The sequence below is a fragment of the Euleptes europaea genome, chromosome 7 (assembly GCF_029931775.1).
Source record: "Euleptes europaea isolate rEulEur1 chromosome 7, rEulEur1.hap1, whole genome shotgun sequence".
In the NCBI taxonomy this organism is placed as follows: Eukaryota; Metazoa; Chordata; class Lepidosauria; order Squamata; family Sphaerodactylidae; genus Euleptes; species Euleptes europaea.
In genome coordinates, this window is record NC_079318.1 from 5,597,122 (window position 1) to 5,617,512 (window position 20,391).

Here is a 20,391-nt window from a genome sequence, read left to right on the forward strand (position 1 = left end):
TGGCGCCATCCACGTCGGAGGCGGGGGAGGAGGCGAGGCGGGGTCTCGTCTGGCGGCGGTGGCGGCGGCGCTGCTCCTGCGACAGGCCGGCCTGGGTCGAGGCGGTCGGGATGCTGCTGGCCGTGTGGGGCTTCCTGAAGCGCCACAAAAAGAAATGCTTCTTCTTGGGCGCCTTCGTGGGCGGTGAGTTGCAGGATGCGAGCAGCCCCGCAAAGCTTCCCCACCCCCCCACGCACCCCCCCCACCCACCCCCGGGTCGCTCTCCGCCCGCCCTCCCCCCCCCCCGGCCCGGGCGCTCCTCTGCTGGCTTCCCTTAACGATACACTGATTTTTTAAAAGGGGTTTCTCCGCCGCCACCCCGTGCGTGCAGGCTTCCTTCCCATATGCATCCAGTTCTTTTCCTGCATGTTTACTAGGTAACAAGTCCGGTGAGGATTACTCGCAAGTCAATGTGAATTGGATAGTAGCGCTATTTCCGACTGCCTGTCCAAACGATGCTGATACGTTTGGGGCTGCTTTTCCAGTGTTTAAAGTATGTCCGTGATCCCCTAAGTAATTGCAACTCTAAAGTCAGACAGCATTATTACCCCCGTATGGTCATTCAGCTGTTTGGTTGTGGTTGGCTGTCACACTCACTCACCCTTCTGCGCGGTGACCGTTCACTACCTGTTCCTCGATACACAGGGGTTCCTATTCCTTTTATTCAGTGTGTTAAGCACAGAAGTCGCTCTCATTTCTTCACCGGTGAAAAGAAGATCCAAGGTGTTTGGTTAGAATCGCAATAGGAGGAGGGACTGACAACCAGGCCCATTCTTCACCGCTCTGCCTGTTGTGGGGGAAGGCATAGAAATAGCATGCAGTAGCATGTTATTTCTATGCCTTCCCCCACAACCGCATGCTTGGACTCATCCCTACCCTCTCGGCATCATGTTTTTCTGCTCGTCTCCGTTTACAACCTGTTCTTGAACCAACATGCTTCTCAGTACAACATGTGGTCTGAACTGAATCGCCTTTTGGAATGTGTATCTTTCTTTTGGTGTTATGGTCAAATAAACTAGAAGCTTATTAAAGACAAAATGCACTGGGGGGAAATCACTACCTTTGTTTATGTGGTGCATTAAAAGGGGCCCCCATCATCATCATATGCCAAGCTAAACTTCTTAGCCCTGTTGCAACATGTGTGCAGCTGTTCTGCAAAATGGTGCAGTTACCAGTTGTGCCAAAAGCTCCTCTGGCATGTTGATTTTTTATCTCATTAGAGAAAGATTTCACCACTAGCTACATCAGGCCTTTATGGATTGTCTTTGGCACTGGGAACCAGACTCATTTTTGAGCATTAAGGGTTTTGTATTTCATGACCAAATTTTCGAACTATCGCTATCAAAAAAACCTAATTGTACCCTTTTCGCAATTTTGCGTAATGTTATCAAGGCTACGACAAAAGAGATTAATATAGAAGTAACCCATGTGTCATCAAAACGAAAAAGCTAACCTCTTGCCTAACATCTCCCCAACTTCTCATAATTACATTATTCCTTGAAAAACTCCGCTTAACTAGAATATTGGAGCCAGTAAATAAAGCAGCTGATTAAGAAATTGATTCATCCACCACCACTGAATTGTGTAAAGATAAATTTACATAGAAACAAGAATGACAAGAAATTCATGCACATTTTTTTTTGTCATGCAACAAACATGTTTAATGCAACGATGATAAATAAGGTTTGGATTGGATCCACCCAGCTTTCTCACTCAGTCTTGACCAATTCCCAACCTTATTACAGCCCTCATTCCACTTGGCTTTTGCCCATACAGTTCCTATCAGCACAAACATAGCATTTTTGGTGGTCTAAGGGAACACTTTCATCCCATTTTCACTGCAGGAAAAACTGGTTGGATCCAACCCTTTGTGCTTCTCCTGAAAATTACTGAGACACACTATATTAAAATCACTGCTGAATATACTAAGTGCCACCATGAAATTCTAGGTGCCATGGGGACCTGGCACCTGGGATTATCAAGCCCTGTGCTATGCCAGCAATCTAAGGGAAAAGTTGTTGAAACCATTTTTACCAATTTATGTATGACATTTCACTAACAGGGTTTTGACAGCACTTCAAATCTTAAATTCATTCTGGCCTGTTAAAACATTGGCGTTTACATTTCAGTAGCAAGTGGAATTTAAACAGCTACTCTATTTTTAAAAAAATAAGGTGTCTTATTTCCTGTGAGGAAATACAGAATTAAATTGACATATCACTCAAAATTAAAGTGACATACTGCTTTCCAAAGGGAGCCCCGTGGCGCGGTGTGGTAAGCTGCAGTGCTGCAGTCAAAAGCTGTGCTCATGACCTGAGTTTGATCCCAACAGAAGTCGGTTTCAGGTAGACGGCTCAAGGTTGATGCAGCCTTCCATCCTTCCGAGGTCGGTAAAATGACTAGCCAGCTTGCTGGGGGTAAAGTGTAGATGACTGGGGAAGGCAATGGCAAACCACCCCATAAACATTGCTAAGTAAATGTCAGGATGTGACGTCACTCATGGGTCAATAATGACCTTTACTGCTTTCCAAAGAGGTAAGGTTTCAACAGAGATTTTAATTAAGTCAAATATTTGAAAATAACAGCAAGTTCACATCTTTAGTACAGTAACAAGCGGAAACCCTCAAAGATTTGTGGGAGGCATCTCATTTCCCCCTTCCCCAGTATTTCTTTTTTTCCTAAGAGCCCCATAGACTCTCCCCTTTCCCTGCTTCTTTATCTCCTTAGGGTTTGCCAGCTCTAGTTTGGGAAATTCCTGAAGATTTGGGGCTAGAGCCTTGGGAGATGAGGTTTGGTGAGGGAAGCAATCTCAGCATGGTATAATGCCACAAAGTCCACCCTCAAAAGCATCCACTTTCTCCAGGGAAACTGATCTCTGTCATCTGGAACTGGCAACCCTGGCCAGGCCTGGCCCCAATGAGTCCTCGGACCAAGCGAGGAGCTGCCATGTGGGGTGCGGCCACCCATTCGCCATGAGCGGAGCCAAGGTTTTTCCAGCGAACAAAGTAAAACAGTTTCCCTTTCTTCCATTTGGAATCTAAAACCTTGGATATTTCCAAACGGGTATCCCCTCCTACTACGGTAGGAATCTCATGAGCGGGAGGGGGGTGGAACTGGGGAGCTGCTACATAAGGTTTGAGGAGGCTTATATGGAAGACTGGATGAACTCCCTTGAGAGTCTTAGGGAGACTCAGTTCCACGGTAACCTCGTTGATTACTCTGGTAATGGGGAAAGGTCCTACATAACGGTCGCTCAGTTTTTTGCAGGGGCGAAGAGAGCGGAGGTTTTTGGTGGACAGATAGACTTGCTCCCCCACCTTGAGTTCCCATCCCGGAGACCGGTGTTTGTCTGCTTGTTCCTTGTACTTGCTTTTTGCCCTTTCCAGATTTTTGAGCAACCATGGCCAGGTGGATTTAACCACCTGAATCCACTCCTGAAGATCAGGGGTAGACTGGAGCTCTGGCGAGACGGGGGCAGAACCGAAAGGGCCAAAATCCGTCCCGTATATAACTTGGAAGGGACTAAAGCCGGTAGAGGAATGAGGCGCATTGTTGTACGCATATTCGGCAAATGGCAACAGGTCGACCCAGTCGTCCTGGTGGAAATTTACATAGCAACGCAAATAACATTCTACTACCGCATTTACTCGTTCCGTTTGACCATCCGTTTGGGGGTGATAGGCGGAAGAAAGGCCCTGTTCCTCCACTCCCATTAACTTTAGGAAAGCCCGCCAGAATTTGGCAACAAACTGGACCCCCCGGTCGGAGAGGACCTTCCTCGGGATCGAGTGTAGCCTGAGGACGTGCGTGATGAACAGTTTAGCTAAGCCCTGGGCTGAAGGAAGACCTGCACATGGAACGAAATGAACCTGTTTGGAAAAGAGGTCTGTGATAACCCAGAGAACCGTTTTCCCCCGACTTGGAGGTAGGTCGGTGATAAAATCCATGGCGATGACTTCCCAGGGACGGGAGGGGTTCTCAAGCGGTTTGAGAAGCCCCGGGGGTTTTCCCATCCGTTTCTTGGCTGTGGCGCAGGTGGGGCAGCTGCGCACATACAACTCTACATCAGATCTCATACCGGGCCACCAGAATTGCCTTCGAACCAGGTGAAGCGTTTTTATGAAACCAAAATGACCCGCTAGCCTGGCCCCATGTACAAGTCCCAATACTTCTTTGCGAAGGGAAGATGGGACATATAGTTTCCCCCCTTGCACCCACCAAGTGTTGGTTCGTTCCAAGCCAGTGGGGAGGAGATGGTGCTCCTCCTCCTGTAAGGAGGCGTCTCGGAGTCGCTGTTGGAATGCTTCCGGGATACCTTTGAGCGTAGGGGGGGTCTCCGGTTGGCGGGCTTGGGATCGGGTGGTGACGGCCAAGCCAGGGACTTCCCCTCGCTGTTCGGGAGTGAACAGGGAGTCGACGGGGCGATCGAAATCGTTGCGATACTGGGGAAGTCGTGACAAAGCATCAGCTAGGGCATTTTCTTTGCCAGGGACATGTTTGAGGGTGAACCGGAATTTTGCAAAAAATTGGGCCCACCGAATTTGTTTGGCATTGAGTTTTCTAGCTCCCTTGAGAGCCTCAAGATTCTTGTGATCTGTGCACACTTCGAACGGCAGCTCGGCCCCCTCTAAGAAGTGTCTCCATATGGTAAGGGCATGTTTGACCGCTGCTGCCTCCTTCTCCCAAATGGCCCAGTTGATTTCGGACTGGGAAAACTTCTTGGAGAAGTAGGCGCATGGCCTCAACCGTCCCCCCTCATCCCTAACACCACAGGGGTTACAATAGGGGCGATGGTGAAATACAACCGTTCCCAATGTTCCCCCACGGACATAATCACGGCTGCAGTTCTGTGGGTCACAGGGCCCCGTTTAAAGTCACTCCCGTCCATTTGGGAAAAACGGAGGGGTCCCGGAAGCCGCTTGCGCCGGACACCCAACTTCTTGGCAGTTTCCTCATTTATCATGGTGCGGGCACACCCCGAGTCGACCAACGCGGGGACCTCTAACGGGGGACCCCCTTTGGGTAGGGACAGATGAACACGCACAAATACATTGTCCTCTTGGGCGCTTACCATCGGTGGAGCTCCTTGCACAACGATAGGGACGGTCTGCTGCGGAGCCCCCTCTACAGCAGACCGACGGCGTTTTTTGCCGGCTGTTCCCACTCTTCCTCCTCGCTGGAAGAGGGGGACGGGGTGGTGGCTTCCGGGGAGCCGTCCGAATCAAAGACGGTATTTGTAATCCGGGACCCCGATGGGACCGTAGAGTCGGATGCCCCATCCTGGGGGCGCGCGTGGAGAGCGGAGGGTGCGCCGGAGCGCCGGCTCAGTGGTCCACTTCTGCGGCGAGGCTGGCTGTCGGCGGCCGGTTTCGTCGGCTCGGCCTGGGTTTGGCGGGGGGGGGTCGGACGGCCTGAGCGAGAGGGGCATTGCGATGCAAAGTGACCCTTTCCCCCGCAGATCAGGCAGACGCCGGCCTCGAACCGCTTGCGGCGTTCCGCGGCCGAGAGACCCCCGCCACCCCCTTGCCGGAGTTCCCGGCCACGGTCACCTCGGGGCCTGGGGTCTCGCCCAAGCCGTTGCTTGGACAAGTTCAGGAGTTGTTTGCGATTCTCGATGTCAGCAGCATGGCGAACCCAACCTTCCACATCCGGGGGGTTCCCTTGCATGAAGGCCCAATGTTGGAGGTCTGGGTTGAGACCCTCCCTGAAACATTGTACCAAGGTAGCTTCACTCCAGTCCAGAATTCGGCTAGCCAGTGACTGGAACTCACTTGCATACTGCGCCACCGACTTAGTCCCTTGGCGCAGTTGCATCAGGGAGGCTTTAGCCCGCTCACCCAGAGTCGGGTCCTCAAAACGGTTTCGGAGTGCTACCATGAACTCGTCCAGGGTTCGCAGCACCGGCGAGCGGAGTTCATACTGCAACACCATCCAGGCAGCCGCCTCCCCTTGCAGTAAGGAAGCCACGTACTGCACCCGGGACTCCTCAGAAACGAAGGTTCGGCCTTGTTCCCGCATAAAAATGTCTACTTGGACCATAAAAAAGGTCAACTGGTCTCCCGACCCGTCATACGTGACTTTCAGGTCCCGACGGGCCGGGGGGGCAGGGGTTGCGGGCGGAACTACCGGCGCCCCGTCTGGGGGAGCACCGGCTGGAGGTTGCAACTTCAGCGCATCTAGGGTCGTGGCCATCTCACCCATTACGCGTTGCATGATCTCCATCTGCTCCTGCATAGCCCGGCGGTCTTCCTGCCACTGCTTTCGTTCTTCCTCCATGAGGGCCTCTTTGCGGGCCGGGTCCCCTTCGAGTCCCGTGCTGGGGAAGGCCAACCGGCGATCCTTCGCCGCAGTCCGCGAGAGCGACCAGCCCTTGGGAGAGTCCAGCCAATAAGTAAGCCCCCGGGGACGTCCGTCCCGATCTTGGTCGGGGGCGCGACCCTTCGGTTTCTTTGGCTTGGCTCCCTCCTCCTTCGGGTCCGGCTTCTCCGGCTCGTCCGGTTCCTTGGGGGCATCGGGGTTAGGGGTGGTGTCCTCGTCGGCTGACATTCTGTCCAAAGCGGTACAGCTGCAGTCCGAGAGGCAAAGACTTGCAACTTAATGTGAGAGATCCCCCTCTCTGAGTTTGCTTCTCCAAATCAGTTGCTCAGACGTTGATACAGAAACAATAGATTTATTGAAGCCTTCAGGAGATGAGACAGGCACAGGTAGAAAGTTGCAAGTGAGGGGCTATACGGGTTTACAGAATATATTGACTCCAGGGCACTGGGGCACTGGGGTTCACACTTATTGTTATGGGAAGTTACAAGCTTGGCATAATACAAAACATCAGACGGATCCCAGGAAGTCTGGTGCGGCTATCACACTTCCAAGGCCGCACCGGCCTGAGGGAGTACTGGCAGGAAGAACAGCGGGGGGGAAGATACATGGGCCATCAGGCCTGGCGCCTGAGACCAGAAGGTGTGAACTGCTTTTACGAGTTCACTGATAACACCGCAGGTGATGGAAAGCAGAGACACAAAGACAGAGACCCTCACACCCAGCCTGGAATGCTGTGGTTGTCTAGCAGCAGCCACTGAGGGAATCCATTTGGTACAGGTGCTCCTTTTATCTTTTTTTTTGGGGGGGGCACTATTCCCCCCCCCCGTAGATTTCATATTTTTCTGCAATCCTGGGATGTTCTTCAAGTTTGTAGAAAGATGTCTTCACTGTCCACAGCTAAAATCACCGGATTTAAGTATCCTCAGATTTGGCTGACTTCGCTGTTAGAATATAAGTTTACAGCTATTGCTTGCATGTGAAACTGCCGTGATCAGTTTTCATAGATTAGGGTTCCTTACCGCAGCTGTCACCACTAGTTTAGTCAGTTCACGTGATGTTGCTTAATTTTGGTTGCCCAACTCTGAAGCTGTTGTTTGCTATTACAATTGTATTCAGGCTGTCTTGTTGTTAAGGGAAAACAGCCTGAGAATTGAGGGAGGGAGGGTTTGCGTGAACCTGTTCTGTGGTGGGATCCAGCCTTCCTTATTGTCCTTGAAGCTAAAAGTGAGAACTCCCCCTAGGTTAACATATTTAATATTTCAACTTTTGTTCTGTGGCTCTTTAAAGGGAAATATCTTCTAGAGCACAACAAACTTAGAGCAGACTTAACTGTGATTCCCTTCTACAACACTTTTCACAGGAGTTTATGTACTTGGAAAATACGGGCAGAAAAAAATGAAAGAAATTCAAGAAAGAGAAGCAGCAGAATATATAGCACAAGCACGAAGGCAGTATCATTTTGAAAGTAACCAGAGGACTTGCAACATGACAGGTAAGGTTAAAATAAATCCAGCAGCAGAGAGCAGTAGCAGGGCATCCTATCTCAGCGCCATCTTGGAAAAAAGCTCCAACAGGTAAGGCAATAGAAAGCATGGTTCAGAGAGTACCAAAGGATGTAGCAACCAGGGCCAGCTGGGATGAAGGGTCTTGTTTTCAGTTTCTGTCCCTATTCCTGATTGCGGTTGCTGCCATTAAGGAGAAGCAAGGAGAGAGAGCAAGAATGGTGAGGAGGCCCTGCCCCCTCGGACCCCAGCATTTCCTGTGGTACCTGCCATTGGCCTGAGAGCACATGACCAGGAATTGTGGCAGCCAAGCAATTTGGAAACTTCAGCTGATTCAGAATACATTCTAAACAGGGCTGACTGAATCGTCATCAATATATAATTCTCAACATGACTCCATCTGTGGATACTTAAATCTGGAGACTGAGGGCATAGACAGAGAAGAGCTATCTTTCTTCAAACCTGAAAAATACTTCCATGTTTGCAACAACAACAACAAAATTCCAAAATCTAAAAAAGGGGGGGGGGTAAAAGCCCCCAAAATAATAGAAGTGCTTGTAGCTTTAAGAAACAAGTTCCTTCAGTGGCCATTGCTACGCAAACCAATATTGCTAGTCTTCCAGCCTTGGTTTCTGTCAGTAAAAGGCAGGGGTAAGGGAAGGGCACTTTCCAGGGCTCTTTTGGCCTTTAAGGGAGGACTCATCAGGGCCAGGACCGGTAGCAGCCACTGGGTGACTTGCTACCACACAACTTGCATTACGTGCCCAAACCTGTCTGTTCAACAGCAGCCACCCCACAAAAGCCAGTGTTGTGTAGTGGTTAGAATGTAAGGTTAGGATCTGGCAGACTCAGGTTCGAATCACCACTCTGCCATGGAAGCTTACTGGGTGTCCTTGGCCAGGTAAGCATTTTGAGTCTAACATACTTCACGGTTGTTGTGAGGATAAAATGGAGAAGAGAGTGATGTAGGCTTCACTCTCCTTCTTGTAAAGAAAGATGGGGTAGCAGTCAAGTAAATAAATAATAAATATAACTGAAGATGAGGGGCAGTTAAAAGGCTGGTTGACGGGGGCCGAAGCAGGGAAGAGGCTATGGGGACTTTCAGGGGAGGCGTAAAGGAAATAGTGGGGGAGGGGAAATGAGATGCCCCTGAAAGTCCTTATGGTTCCCATGCTTGTTCTTTTCTAACTGGCTTCCAGTTTGTTGTCGGCCCCAAGGGGTGATCTTTTAAAGCCCTACCTGGCTGTGGTTCCAAGGGCTTAAAAGACCATCATCTATTTTGGCCTGTCTGAGCCTACAGACAATGGGTGGCTTTTTCCTTTGAGAACCCTCAGTGCCTGAGGTTATGTTGGCAGGCACTTTTAGGAGCCACGTAAAGAAGCACTTTCAGCAGCCCATCTTGGGCTATAGAATTCCCTCACCCAGAGCAGACTGAAAACAGTTTTATTCCAGATGACTTTTGAATGCTAATGCAAAGGCACCGCTAGGCTAAGTTGACCCTATGCTGATTATTATACTTCGTCTATTATAATAGATAACCTCTATTTTATAATAATTTACTGCTGTTAATGATATGACTGGATTGCTGTTTTATGGATCCATTTCCTCAGATATTTTCAACTGTATTTTATTATATAATTTTGTTGATTTTCTGTTTGTAAACTATCTTGGGTGCCTTTAGTGGGCAGAATGCTTGTCATACAAATGAACTAAATATATAGTTATTCAGACACATAATCAAACAATGGATTGTTATAATATGAATGAACTTTGAAAGAATTTCAAACTCTTCTCCCACTCCCCTCACAGATAGTTCTGCTGTTCTTACTTCATGTTCCATCTGATCTGTGGTTTGCATTTTCCCTGCAAACCATGATTCTGGGAGGGGAAGTGGGAGCTCATTTTGTGTGAGCAAGCCTGAAATGCGTCGAAAGCATAAAGAGGTTTGTCCATGTAACTGCAAACCATGGCAGTAATTCATTGACTTCATACTAAACTGTGGTTTGCACTAACAATAGTTAGGAAAACCATGGCTTAGACCAGCTTGTCTGCTGTTTTCTATTGCTACAGTATTCAACTTCATAAGTTCACTTCTGCCTCCAGTCTCAGGAGGTTGAGCAATGGCCGAAAACTATGGTCAGTTGCATTTATGTATTTTATATCCCATTTTTCTCCCCAGTTGGGGCTTAAAACATCATTCGCCCATCCTCTGTTTTCTCACAACAACATCCCTGTGAGATAGGCCAGGCTGAGAGATTGTGGCAGACCCAAGGTCCATGGTAGAAGTGGGGATTCGAACCCGGGTCGCCCAGGGTCCTAGTCCACCACTCTATCCGCTACACCATACTGGCTATCAGTTCAGGAACAAGCTGTGATTTCTTTTTCTGATCAAGCAGAAGTCATGGTTTGTCATATCAGAAATCTCATCAAACCATTGTTGAGCTTCAGTAACCAAGATATGCCATAATATCTGAATTAATTCTGTCCCCTAGATCAAGCTTAATATAGGCAGGTGCACATGATTGCTGAGATTTGAAGAATTGTGTTTCTAATTCTGCATCCCCAAGAGGGGCTTTGGGCTTGCATTTCATGAATAGAAGCCTAATTGCTACATGGCCTGCTGGTCTTGACGCTAAAAGGCTAAATGAGTGTGGCAGTTTTGAGCTGATTTGTCTGTTGGGGTTAGTTATTCTAAGTTGAAGGAGGGCACTCTATACTTCTTATGGACCATTGTCTGTTCCTATATAACCTCTTTTTATATATAAAGGCTAAGTACATCCAGGCAGAGGTTTCCTTATTCTAAATTAAGCCAGCTCAGATCTTTTTAGTCACAAAATAAGTTGAATGTTGCAGTTGTTCTTAGCCCTTGTTATGCTTTGAGTTCATCCTTTTTAGAAAGTGGGATGACCAAAGTTAGAAATAGTGACTGTAGAGTTTTGACTTATTCAGACATGTTCTGGGTTTTTATTTTTTTTAAGAAGAGGTAAAACAAGTGGTCTTTGAATTTATTTTAATTTCTCCAAGACACAGTGGTAGTGTCATACTGATATTTTGTTTCAGAAGATTTTCACTTGCTTTTAAGACTCTTGTGATCCTTCAGTCACACAGGTTAAAGATTGCTTTTTTAATTTGTTAATGACATTTCCCATACTTTAGTTATTCTGCTGAGCATTTGCTTTCTGTTGATAGTACTGTCAATGCTTCCAACGCTGAGGGATGCTTTGATGTACCAGTTGAATTCAGAGAACCTCACTTCTCTGCTGAAAAACAAGTAAGTAGAATCTGTCAGTTGATTCAGAAGATGCAGTGTGGATGCCTGTTCTGTAGATGTGGGTCATGTGGTGTGCACTTGCATTGCAGACATGTGGGAGAATTTTCAGCAGCGTGGTAAAGCTTTTAAAGCCCTTTTATCCTGACACATAAGAATTAAAATTTCACAGCATGTGTAAAATCTCGTATGCATTTAGAAAAAAATATGCATTCAGAAAAGATCTTGCACAAACAGATCTCAAGCTTGTTAACCTTTCTGCAACCCTCTGTGCCCTATACGATTTTATTTAGGAAGATCCTCTGACACTCAGCAGTGGCTTCTGGGAGGAAGCAGCAAAGCAATCTGTTTCTGCTAACGCCTTGATGCGGAAGTTTGAGTCCAGCCCATTATATTTTATAAATAAAAAAGGGTCTGCTGTATTCATAGGACTAGAAATTAAGAAAAGTTCAGCTATTACTGATAGACATATATACACCACAATACGACACAGCAGTTTTTTGACTCCGTAACAGATTGCTTCAGGGGTGATAAAGTTTGACACCTGCTTTACATGGAGCAACTTTGCAACAGTCTTGCCAACCCAGTGACTCCAAAATGTCTGATTCCTAGATTCTTATCAATCAGGAGGTTTTCACTGACCTGAAATGAGCTGTATGAACAAAGGTTGTGCCTTTGTTCTCCTTGTTCGATGCATGCTGCTTTCTCAGCCACTGTTCTGATGTTTCAGTCCCCTCTAATATTTGATAAAGGTATAATTTTTATATTGACATTTACTTAAATTGGGAAACTCAGTTTTAAATGTATGTTTCTTTCCCCCCCTCATAGACCATCCAACAAGTTAGAAATATGGGAAGATTTGAAGATAATAAGTAAGCAGAATGACTTATCATGATTGAGTGATTCTCTTCATGTATGCACAAGAGTTGTACAAGCACAACAAAACTTTTGGTTGTTTTCAAAGATGTGGTTCCCCCCCCCCCTTTGTCCAAACCATTACATATTGAAAATTGTTGGTTAAATGGTTCCTTGGTCTAAAGAACAGCTTTATAGCAAGTAGAAATGAGAGCTAGTATTTAGCTTTTTATAGAAGCCTCTTAAGAAGTTTGTTTTTTTCCTCATTTGAAATTGTCCAATAACCACTATTTGCAATTTTAATATTGATGGTAAAAAACAGCATTCAGCTGCTTAGAAAAGGGGAAAGAAAAAAATTATTTTGTTTTGGTGTTGCTTCCCTCCTTAAAAAAAACTTTTCCATGTGTGCTCAAAATGGATAGTTTGTACAAATTTTGGACTGAAGAAATGCTACTTTTATCTAGTGCTTTTAATGCAGGAAAAAAGGTTTTTATTATGCAGTCTAAATATTCTGGATATGTTTTTAAACTTTTTTAAAACCTAGTTTTGCTTTTGGATTTTAAAAAAGCTCTCCTAAAATGTAATTTAATCCTCCCAAATATTATTTTGTTGCCTTTTAATTTACACTTATAAGTTGCCTCAGCCGTTCTTCACTACAGCAAAGGCTTAATCTATAAAGAAACTGCAGGTGGTAGTGAACATACTTCGAAATAACTAAAGCACTTTGTACATGCAATATAAAGTGTTACAGAAAAGTAGAAAATGCTACAGTTCAGCATTACTTAGATTGAGTTAACATCAAGTGAGATGTCAGTTATCAAAATTATTTCTCTCTACACCACCTTAATTCCTTCTGCATTTGTTGCTGCTAATTCAAAGTTACTCTCCTTTCATAATTATGGCTATTTATCATACAAAAGATATCCCAATTTTAAAAGATTTTCAAAAATGGAGACGCCCCTTCCACATTAACGCCAAAAGTTTAGTCCTCATTTCAGATTTTAAAGAAACATGTTAGTAGTAGTTATTCTGTCCCATACACACAAAAGAATAATATGTAACAAACTGGAAGGCAGTACCCTTTCATTAATTTTGATGCCATGTTTGATAGGACATTAAATGCTCGCCCCTTTTGTACAGCATCAAGGCAGTGTGGTTCTTGTTTTATTAAAGGTTTTACAAGAAGCATCGTAGCTGTGTATAGCACATGTATGCTTGTAGTTCTTCTACGAGTCCAGTTAAACATCATTGGTGGATACATCTACTTGGATAATGCAGCAGTTTGCAAAAATGGCACTGTAAGTACTTCTTTATATTTGGAGAATACAAATATAAAAAAATGGAAAAGCAGCAGGGGTGATGAAAATGAGTTATACGTGCATAAAATCAAACTGAAGTGATCCACATAAAGGGTTGGATCCTTTAGCCACAGGAGTAGAAGATTTTCCCCACCTTCCCCTTCCTGCAACAGTCCTCTGCACCTTCTGAAAGGGCATTTGACAGGTAGTCAGATAAAATAATGGGTACCTTGCTTCTGTACTGGTGGGCAAAGCACGGCACAGCAAGCTCTCCATCGTGACCCTGAGCTATTTGGCCACTGTCCACAGGGGGAAGAGGGGGCAACATCCATCACTACATATGCCTTATTCGACCCTGGAATCTAACCCACTGAATATATTTAAGGATTCAATAAGAAATGTATACAAGAGAAAAATTAAACCGAATGATTCTAAGAAATAAGGAACATGTTTTTTGAATGTTTTTTAAAAAGTAAATGTGAAGACAGAGGAATGTGACCTTTTTCATTTCTTTGGTGTTGACAGGGTTACCCTACTCTGCTATTAAGCAATGCAAACATAAAATTGAAAAAGTGAAATTTTCAGAGAGAGGCTCAGAGAATGGTTTATTTTGATGTGACTGTAATTATAATAATTAATTTGCCCTCCCAGTAGTCTCTGATGAAAGATACTAAGGTTGTTAAGAGCAATGATACCTTGAAAATGGTCCCAGCAGTGGGTGAGAAATGAGAAGACAAGGGAAGGAAATTCTACACGTACAGATACATGGGGAACTAACACCCTGCTTCACAAAACGACAAAATTATTACAGAATATTTTTCTTCTTATAGACACTTCTAGCTCCCCCTGAAGTCCAACAACAATATTTATCAAGTATTCAGCACCTTCTAGGAGATGGTATGACCTCTGTAAACTCCCCCCCCCCACATCATGCCAATTTCTACAAAATTTGAAGAAATTTTAGTTTTCAGAAACTTTATTCTTCTATCCCAGGTCTGATTGAATTAATTACTGTGGTTAAAAACGCTGTGCGGAACATATTTGGAAGGTAAAAATGGCTGTATGTTTGTTTTTAAATCATATTTTAAATTTGCACACATATTTAAAACAACTAATTGAGAGATGTGCCACTGATACAGCAGTTTGGTTTCTCTTCCTTGTGCAGTATGTCTCTGAAACACACTCTCTCTCTCTTGGATTTGGACCAGAAACTAAGAGAGATTAGGACAGTAATAGAACAGCCCAGGGAGACTTTCACCTCTGAAGAAAGTAGATCTCAGACCCTGCTTTGTCGTTACATGATGCCAGATGAGGAAAACCCTTTAGCCACGCAGGTATTTACATACTTTCTTGGGAGGGAAAAAGCTGAATCGAAACCTGCAAACCTAATCAAAATTGTTTGTTACTTTTTTGGGAGGGGGACGGACCTGAATCAGGACATAATCTTAAACCAATAATCTCTTAATTGTTGAACCAGAACCGAACCTCTGCAAACAAAAAACAATAATTAGTTCAAATTAAGTGATTTACTACTCTGGAGTTTGGGTATTTGTTTTTTTTTAGTGGTGGTTAAAAAAAGGCCTCTCTGCTTACAGCTTTTCCAGGGGATATACTGGCAAAAAAAAAAAAAACCTGAGGAACAGAAGAGAGATACCTATGATTGGTAGTTCATTCAAAGACAGGGACCCAGAAGTTTATACACCAAGAACAAACTCCTCCATTTGAGAATTCAAAGGCACTTGTTCAAAGCAAAAAAACCCATGTGCACTTTGCTCCTTTGCTCAAAGATACCTAAGCAAGGAACATGACTTCCATGGTTTACCTTTCTGTGTGAAATGCTGTACTGAAGAAGAAGACAGCTTGAAAAGTACTGGTACTTAAGTAGAAGTTACCTTCATTAATGCAGAGGCACCAGTCTATAGGGTTTTTTAAAGGTTTTATTTTCAAGTTAAACTGATTTCAAGAAAAGTGCTTATAGAAATCAAAAGCATTAGAGTTATGTGCATTGTTGTGCTGTTTTAGCTTTCTCTCAGTACAGTGTTGAAGAACACTTTGGAAACTCTGATAGTCAACAAGAAATATATTTTAATTAGTTGCTGAATCTTCCATTGTGGCGCTATGCATGTTCTTTTTATATTTCCCTGTTTCTAGGCTTATGGACTTACAGAAAAAGATATTGCTACTATTAAACTGCTTAATGAAACAAGAGACATGTTGGAAAGGTATGTAGAAAAATATTTTGATTTATTTTATTTACTTTCACTTTCTTCCTAATGGGAACTCGGTGGCCTTCTTGAATTTATGCTCACAACAATACTGTGAAGTAGATTAGGCTGAGAGAGCATGGCTGGCCCAGGGTCACCCCGTGAGCTGCCATGGCAGAGTGGGGATTTCTGTAATCAATATCCATATTTAGCTGTTGAAAAGATGTATACAATAGTCTTATACGATGAAGAGTCTCTGTGGTGGTTCTTTTCAATTCAAACGTTTAGGCATTGGCTCTGTATAGTAGCTGTTTTTATGTAGCTTCTCCATATAAGGCCCTTCTACTTTTTTTGATTTCACCTACAAAATTTTTTTGTTGTTGTTTCTTGAAATGGGAGAAGTGGAATTTTCTGCCTAGTGAGCTGTACCTAATTAACTCACTATGTGGTATAGCCTCACATGCTATATGGCTCAGTCCCCACACAGCCATTTGTAATACGATGGAACCATAAAAATTTCCTGCTGCATATCTGCACACCTTGTGACTTGCTTGATGTTTGATGTTTCTGTTTAAGAAAAAACGTAGTTTGGTTGAGTTTGTGATAAGATACATTGTTTACTTTGTCACAAGTTGTACAGGCTTGCTCTGGGGAATTATGTATATCTAGCTAAACAATTCATTGTAAAGCACTATGGAACATATTGGTTGTTTATGCACAGGAGTTTTACCTGAGGTTCGTGGCTTGCTGGACCCATGCTTTCCTGTTGGGAGTCTATGCACAAGCAGTCTCCAAGCTCAAATCAGGAAGTATTTGAATCCCCACCCCTTTAAATGCTGCTTCGTAATTGGCTGCAGTGAGATAAAAGTTCCTTCCCCCCAAACCCAATTGCCGCATAAAAAAGCATTTTAAGAACATAAAACAAAAAACGGAGCAATCTGAAAGGGGGGGGGGAGAATCCAAACCTTGGTTTTAAAAAGCCTTTCTTCTGTTCAGAAAGAGCTCCCAGGAAGCAGGAAGTATTTGAATCCCCTTTTCTGGACATGCTGCTTTGTAATTGGCTGTGAGAGAAACTTAGCTTGTGTGTCCTGCACTTTGCCTTATGCACAGATTTCACCGGCCTGAGTTTAGGGGAGAGGGAAGAATTGGGTTAACAGAGGAACAGGAAGGTCTGGGATTTGTGAGGGCTGGCAGCGAGGTCATCTCTAATGGAAGGAAAACTCATACATAACTCCAAGGAACAACTGAGACAGATTGGGGGTGGGGGTGAACATGAGTGAAAGTACCCATGCATAAATGACCATTGTGAGTTCTGTGCAATAGTGACCAGCTAGCTCCATTGTGTCTTTTTAAATTTTCAAGTGGATTTATGTCAGAAACAAAATAGATTTTGATACTTCTGTGTTTTTTATTTCTGTTAATTGAGTGTTTAAATATTGGTAATCTCAAACAGATTTATTTCTATATACATTAATCCTTAAGCACAGTGAAAAATGTACAATTAAATTACTGAGGAGGGGGATTCTGCCTCAGGTTTTCTGTTTACAGAAAGAGAACTGCAAGTGGCTGTACTTTGGGGACGTTTTCTCTGGTATGCAAGTGACGGTGTCCTGAAGGGACAAAGATGTAGACTTCTGTATGGATTGTGCTAAAAGAAAGTGCAGCTGGTGTGATCCTTTACCCCTCCACTTTTTAAAAAAAGATGTCTGTGGGTGATCACAAAACAGGTTTTATGACCCATAAAGGCTAGTTCTTCTGCCTGAGTTGTGGTTGTTGTGGCCCATCCCCCTATTAGAATTTATTACAACTCCATTTTAAAAAATAGATTCTATCCAAGACTGATTAATAATATATTGTGGGGGTTTTTTGTGTGTGTTTCACAGTCCAGATTTTAACCGAGTTTTGAGCTCTTGCTTAAGTAGAGGATTCAGTCGATTGTTGGACAATATGGCAGAATTCTTCAGACCCACTGAACAGGACACAGGCGACAGTAGCTCTGTGAATAGGTAAAAAAATCTTTGATCTACTTAAAAAGGTAAACACAATTCTCGATGTAGAGGGATCTAATTAAAGGAAAGAAATATAGTTATGTTGGGGTAGAGAAACTAAGGCATATGTTCAGATTTCACTGAGAGAATGTAGCATGTTCACTTCAGAATTAAAGATAAACCTTGATAAGTTATCACTTGCTCTGTTGGTCATACATCAGACTGTATTTCTTAATAATTTTGATACATTTAAAATTTTCTGAATGATTAGTAATGGCTGTTTAATCTCATCATTTGAAAACATGGCTGACTTTTCTTATTCAATCCATGTGGTGTGTGTTGAGCAACTGTGCATAAATAGTCTCCATAATGAGGCTTCCATGTTGTTTGGGTTCCAAATGACTGCTCCCACTTTACTCCAATGGTATTTGAAGGATGCAGAGCATGTGGATGGAGCTGTCAGTGTGGTGTACTATACTAATAGGTATCACCTAGATCAGGGTGATGCTGGTGAGAGACGTTGTAAAGCTGGCTTATTGCATGTGTTCAGCTTCAACATATAAATTGAGCCATTGGCGAGAATGCCAATCATGCGTCTGTAAAACTTAGGTCAATGAGTATGTACCTGACGAGAGGGCCCTACTGTAATGCTGTCTGGTCAGATAACAGTTTTACCAATATAAATAGAGAAATGCTGCATACGTAGATGATTACTTTATTTGACCCCATTAGTGAAACACAAACTAGCATGTACAGGGGACGGCTTGGAAGGAGTATAAATAACGTTGGGAAGATTTCCTGACAGGCATGTGATACAGGTATTCTGTATTTTTGCAGCCATTTTGAGAAGAAGGGGCAACCTACACATTGCAGAAATAACTCACTAGACTGATTTTGTGCTGTAACTACCTCTCACTGATTCTTCTTTTTCCTAGTCTTTCTAGTGTCAGTCTTCCTTTAGCCAAGATAATTCCAATAATAAATGGGCAGATCCATTCAGTCTGCAGTGAAACACCTAGTCATTTTGTTCAGGTAAGGAAGAGTTGGTAGGTTTGCTGCCTTGGTCCATTAAGACCATCAGTGTTTAAAGGTGCATTTTATCAGCCTGTGAGATACTATTGTCAGAAATTGCACTAATACTTTACTAAGAATACAAAGGTTGCTGCCTGAATGGCTTTTGATTTACAATATGCTACTCAAAAAGAAGGGAGAAGAAGCAATGTGTAATGTTCAAGAACCCTTGCTTTGTACATGGGTAGAAACAGCAAAACAGAAAAGTGCTGGGCATCTTTATTCTGCAGCTGTTGAATAGGAACTCCCAGCTCTCCATCCTTGACCTCCTTTAGTTGGGCTCCTGGCCTGGTTATGGGATTGAGAAAGCTTTTGTGGCCTTGGTGGATGACCAGTGTCTTTTGTCTGCATACTCTGGACTCCATTGGCTGTTGATATAGTGGATGTTGTAATTGTTAACCTGGATTAAATAGTTAGCAGAGGTGTCAGGCTTGGCTGTTGAGTGGTTCCATTATTTTCTGTTGAAACTCATTCATCCTTGCTGATGTTAGCTTGGTCCCCATGGAGTAGAATTCTGTGATTCCATTCTGCTAACAGTCTTCCTTCACTGGTGGCTGTGCCATTTGTGGAAGGGGACTGCAGCATAAATCCATGGGGTTGGATCCGACAATCTGTCAGCAAAAGTTGCTGATGGTTACACATCTTCCCCCTCCCCCACAACCATTTCCAAATCCAGGAAAGTTGATTCACAAGGTCGTGGGTCTGCATTTTAACGTGCCTAGGAGAGATCACCCAGAGCTTAGTTCAGGTGTGGCTGGCTTGGCTAGGCATGCTCACGCATGTTTTTGTAATCTTGAGGAAATGTTTGTAATTCATATTATATAGAGCTACCCTTGAAGATGATTCAGTAGTACAGAAAGCTGTTGCTTGTCTCCAGAGGCGAGTGTAGGAACACATCCAACTTGTTTTGCAGGTGGTGTGTACTTGCTCCCAATTAATACTCTTGCTCACCCATGCTTTTCACGCAGCTTTTATCTCCTTGCCCTCTCTTTTCCCTCTATTATACTGGTTGCTTTTATCTCCCTAGTGTTGATTTCATACTCTTGTTCTTCCTAATTCCCCTTTTTGAAGAGTAAGTTAGTGGGAGAAAGAGGAGAAACTTCAAACTAACTTCATGCATGAGACACTGAGATTGGTCTGTCTCTCCACATCTTCCTCTTGCCCCAAAACATCTGTATCTCATTAGAGGAGATCTGGAACTGAAATTAAGATAATTTAGGCACACTTGCCCTGCTGTAGTGTTTTTTCACTGTGAGCATATCGTCCATGATGTTACTAGTCCTTAAGGACTTCTTGTTGTAGCTCTGAGTTCATTTGTACTTTCTTCCCAGGACCTGTTAACAATGGAACAAGTGAAAGACTTTGCTGCTAATGTGTATGAAGCCTTCAGTACTCCTCAACAACTAGAGAAATGAATTGTGCAACAAGAGAAATACATGATGTATTCTTAGTGTCCACTCCACGTAAATGCTTCATTTATTAAGAAATCTTGTGAATGTAACAATGGTGCAGGATCACAGACCACAAGACAATGTACAGAAATACAACTTTGTTTTTATATTGGCACAGATTTCATACCCTGATTCGAAGTAGTGGAGAGAGAAAAATCATTGTACTCTATAAGCCTTGGCACTGAGGCAGTCTTAGTTATGAATAACTTGTTTACAGAAAAACTCATAACATCCTGAGAGATGTACCTCTGTCCTTAAAATTTTGCAGACTGCAACAAAAATAGAAGCCAGAACTTGCTGTTTTATTTCTTAATAGACCGAGATTGAGAGAAGGTCCCCCCTCCCCCCAGTAATATCCTGATGTAATGAGACTGTTTTCTACTCAGGGATTTACTGA

General features: G+C 43.9%; 1 protein-coding gene across 1 annotated transcript; it reads left to right on the forward strand.

The window, feature by feature from the left end:
- The first annotated feature begins 90 nt into the window (after positions 1-90).
- Positions 91-19,994, forward strand: PEX3 (peroxisomal biogenesis factor 3). Its single transcript, XM_056852743.1, has 12 exons — positions 91-183; positions 7,718-7,849; positions 11,049-11,130; positions 11,956-11,999; positions 13,156-13,280; positions 14,111-14,177; positions 14,274-14,328; positions 14,446-14,614; positions 15,432-15,502; positions 17,368-17,490; positions 18,408-18,504; positions 19,875-19,994. The coding sequence occupies exons 1-12, from the start codon at positions 111-113 to the stop codon at positions 19,956-19,958; spliced, it is 1,122 nt and encodes a 373-aa protein (XP_056708721.1). The 5' UTR covers positions 91-110; the 3' UTR covers positions 19,959-19,994.
- Positions 19,995-20,391: the final 397 nt, after the last annotated feature.

Excerpts from the sequence above, each read along its gene's own strand:
- PEX3 (XM_056852743.1), top strand. The coding sequence starts at position 111 with ATGCTGCTGGCCGTGTGGGGCTTCCTGAAGCGCCACAAAAAGAAATGC. Across the intron at positions 11,131-11,955 it reads ACTTCTCTGCTGAAAAACAA|ACCATCCAACAAGTTAGAAA; the intron begins GTAAGTAGAATC and ends CCCCCCTCATAG. Across the intron at positions 14,178-14,273 it reads TCAGCACCTTCTAGGAGATG|GTCTGATTGAATTAATTACT; the intron begins GTATGACCTCTG and ends CTTCTATCCCAG.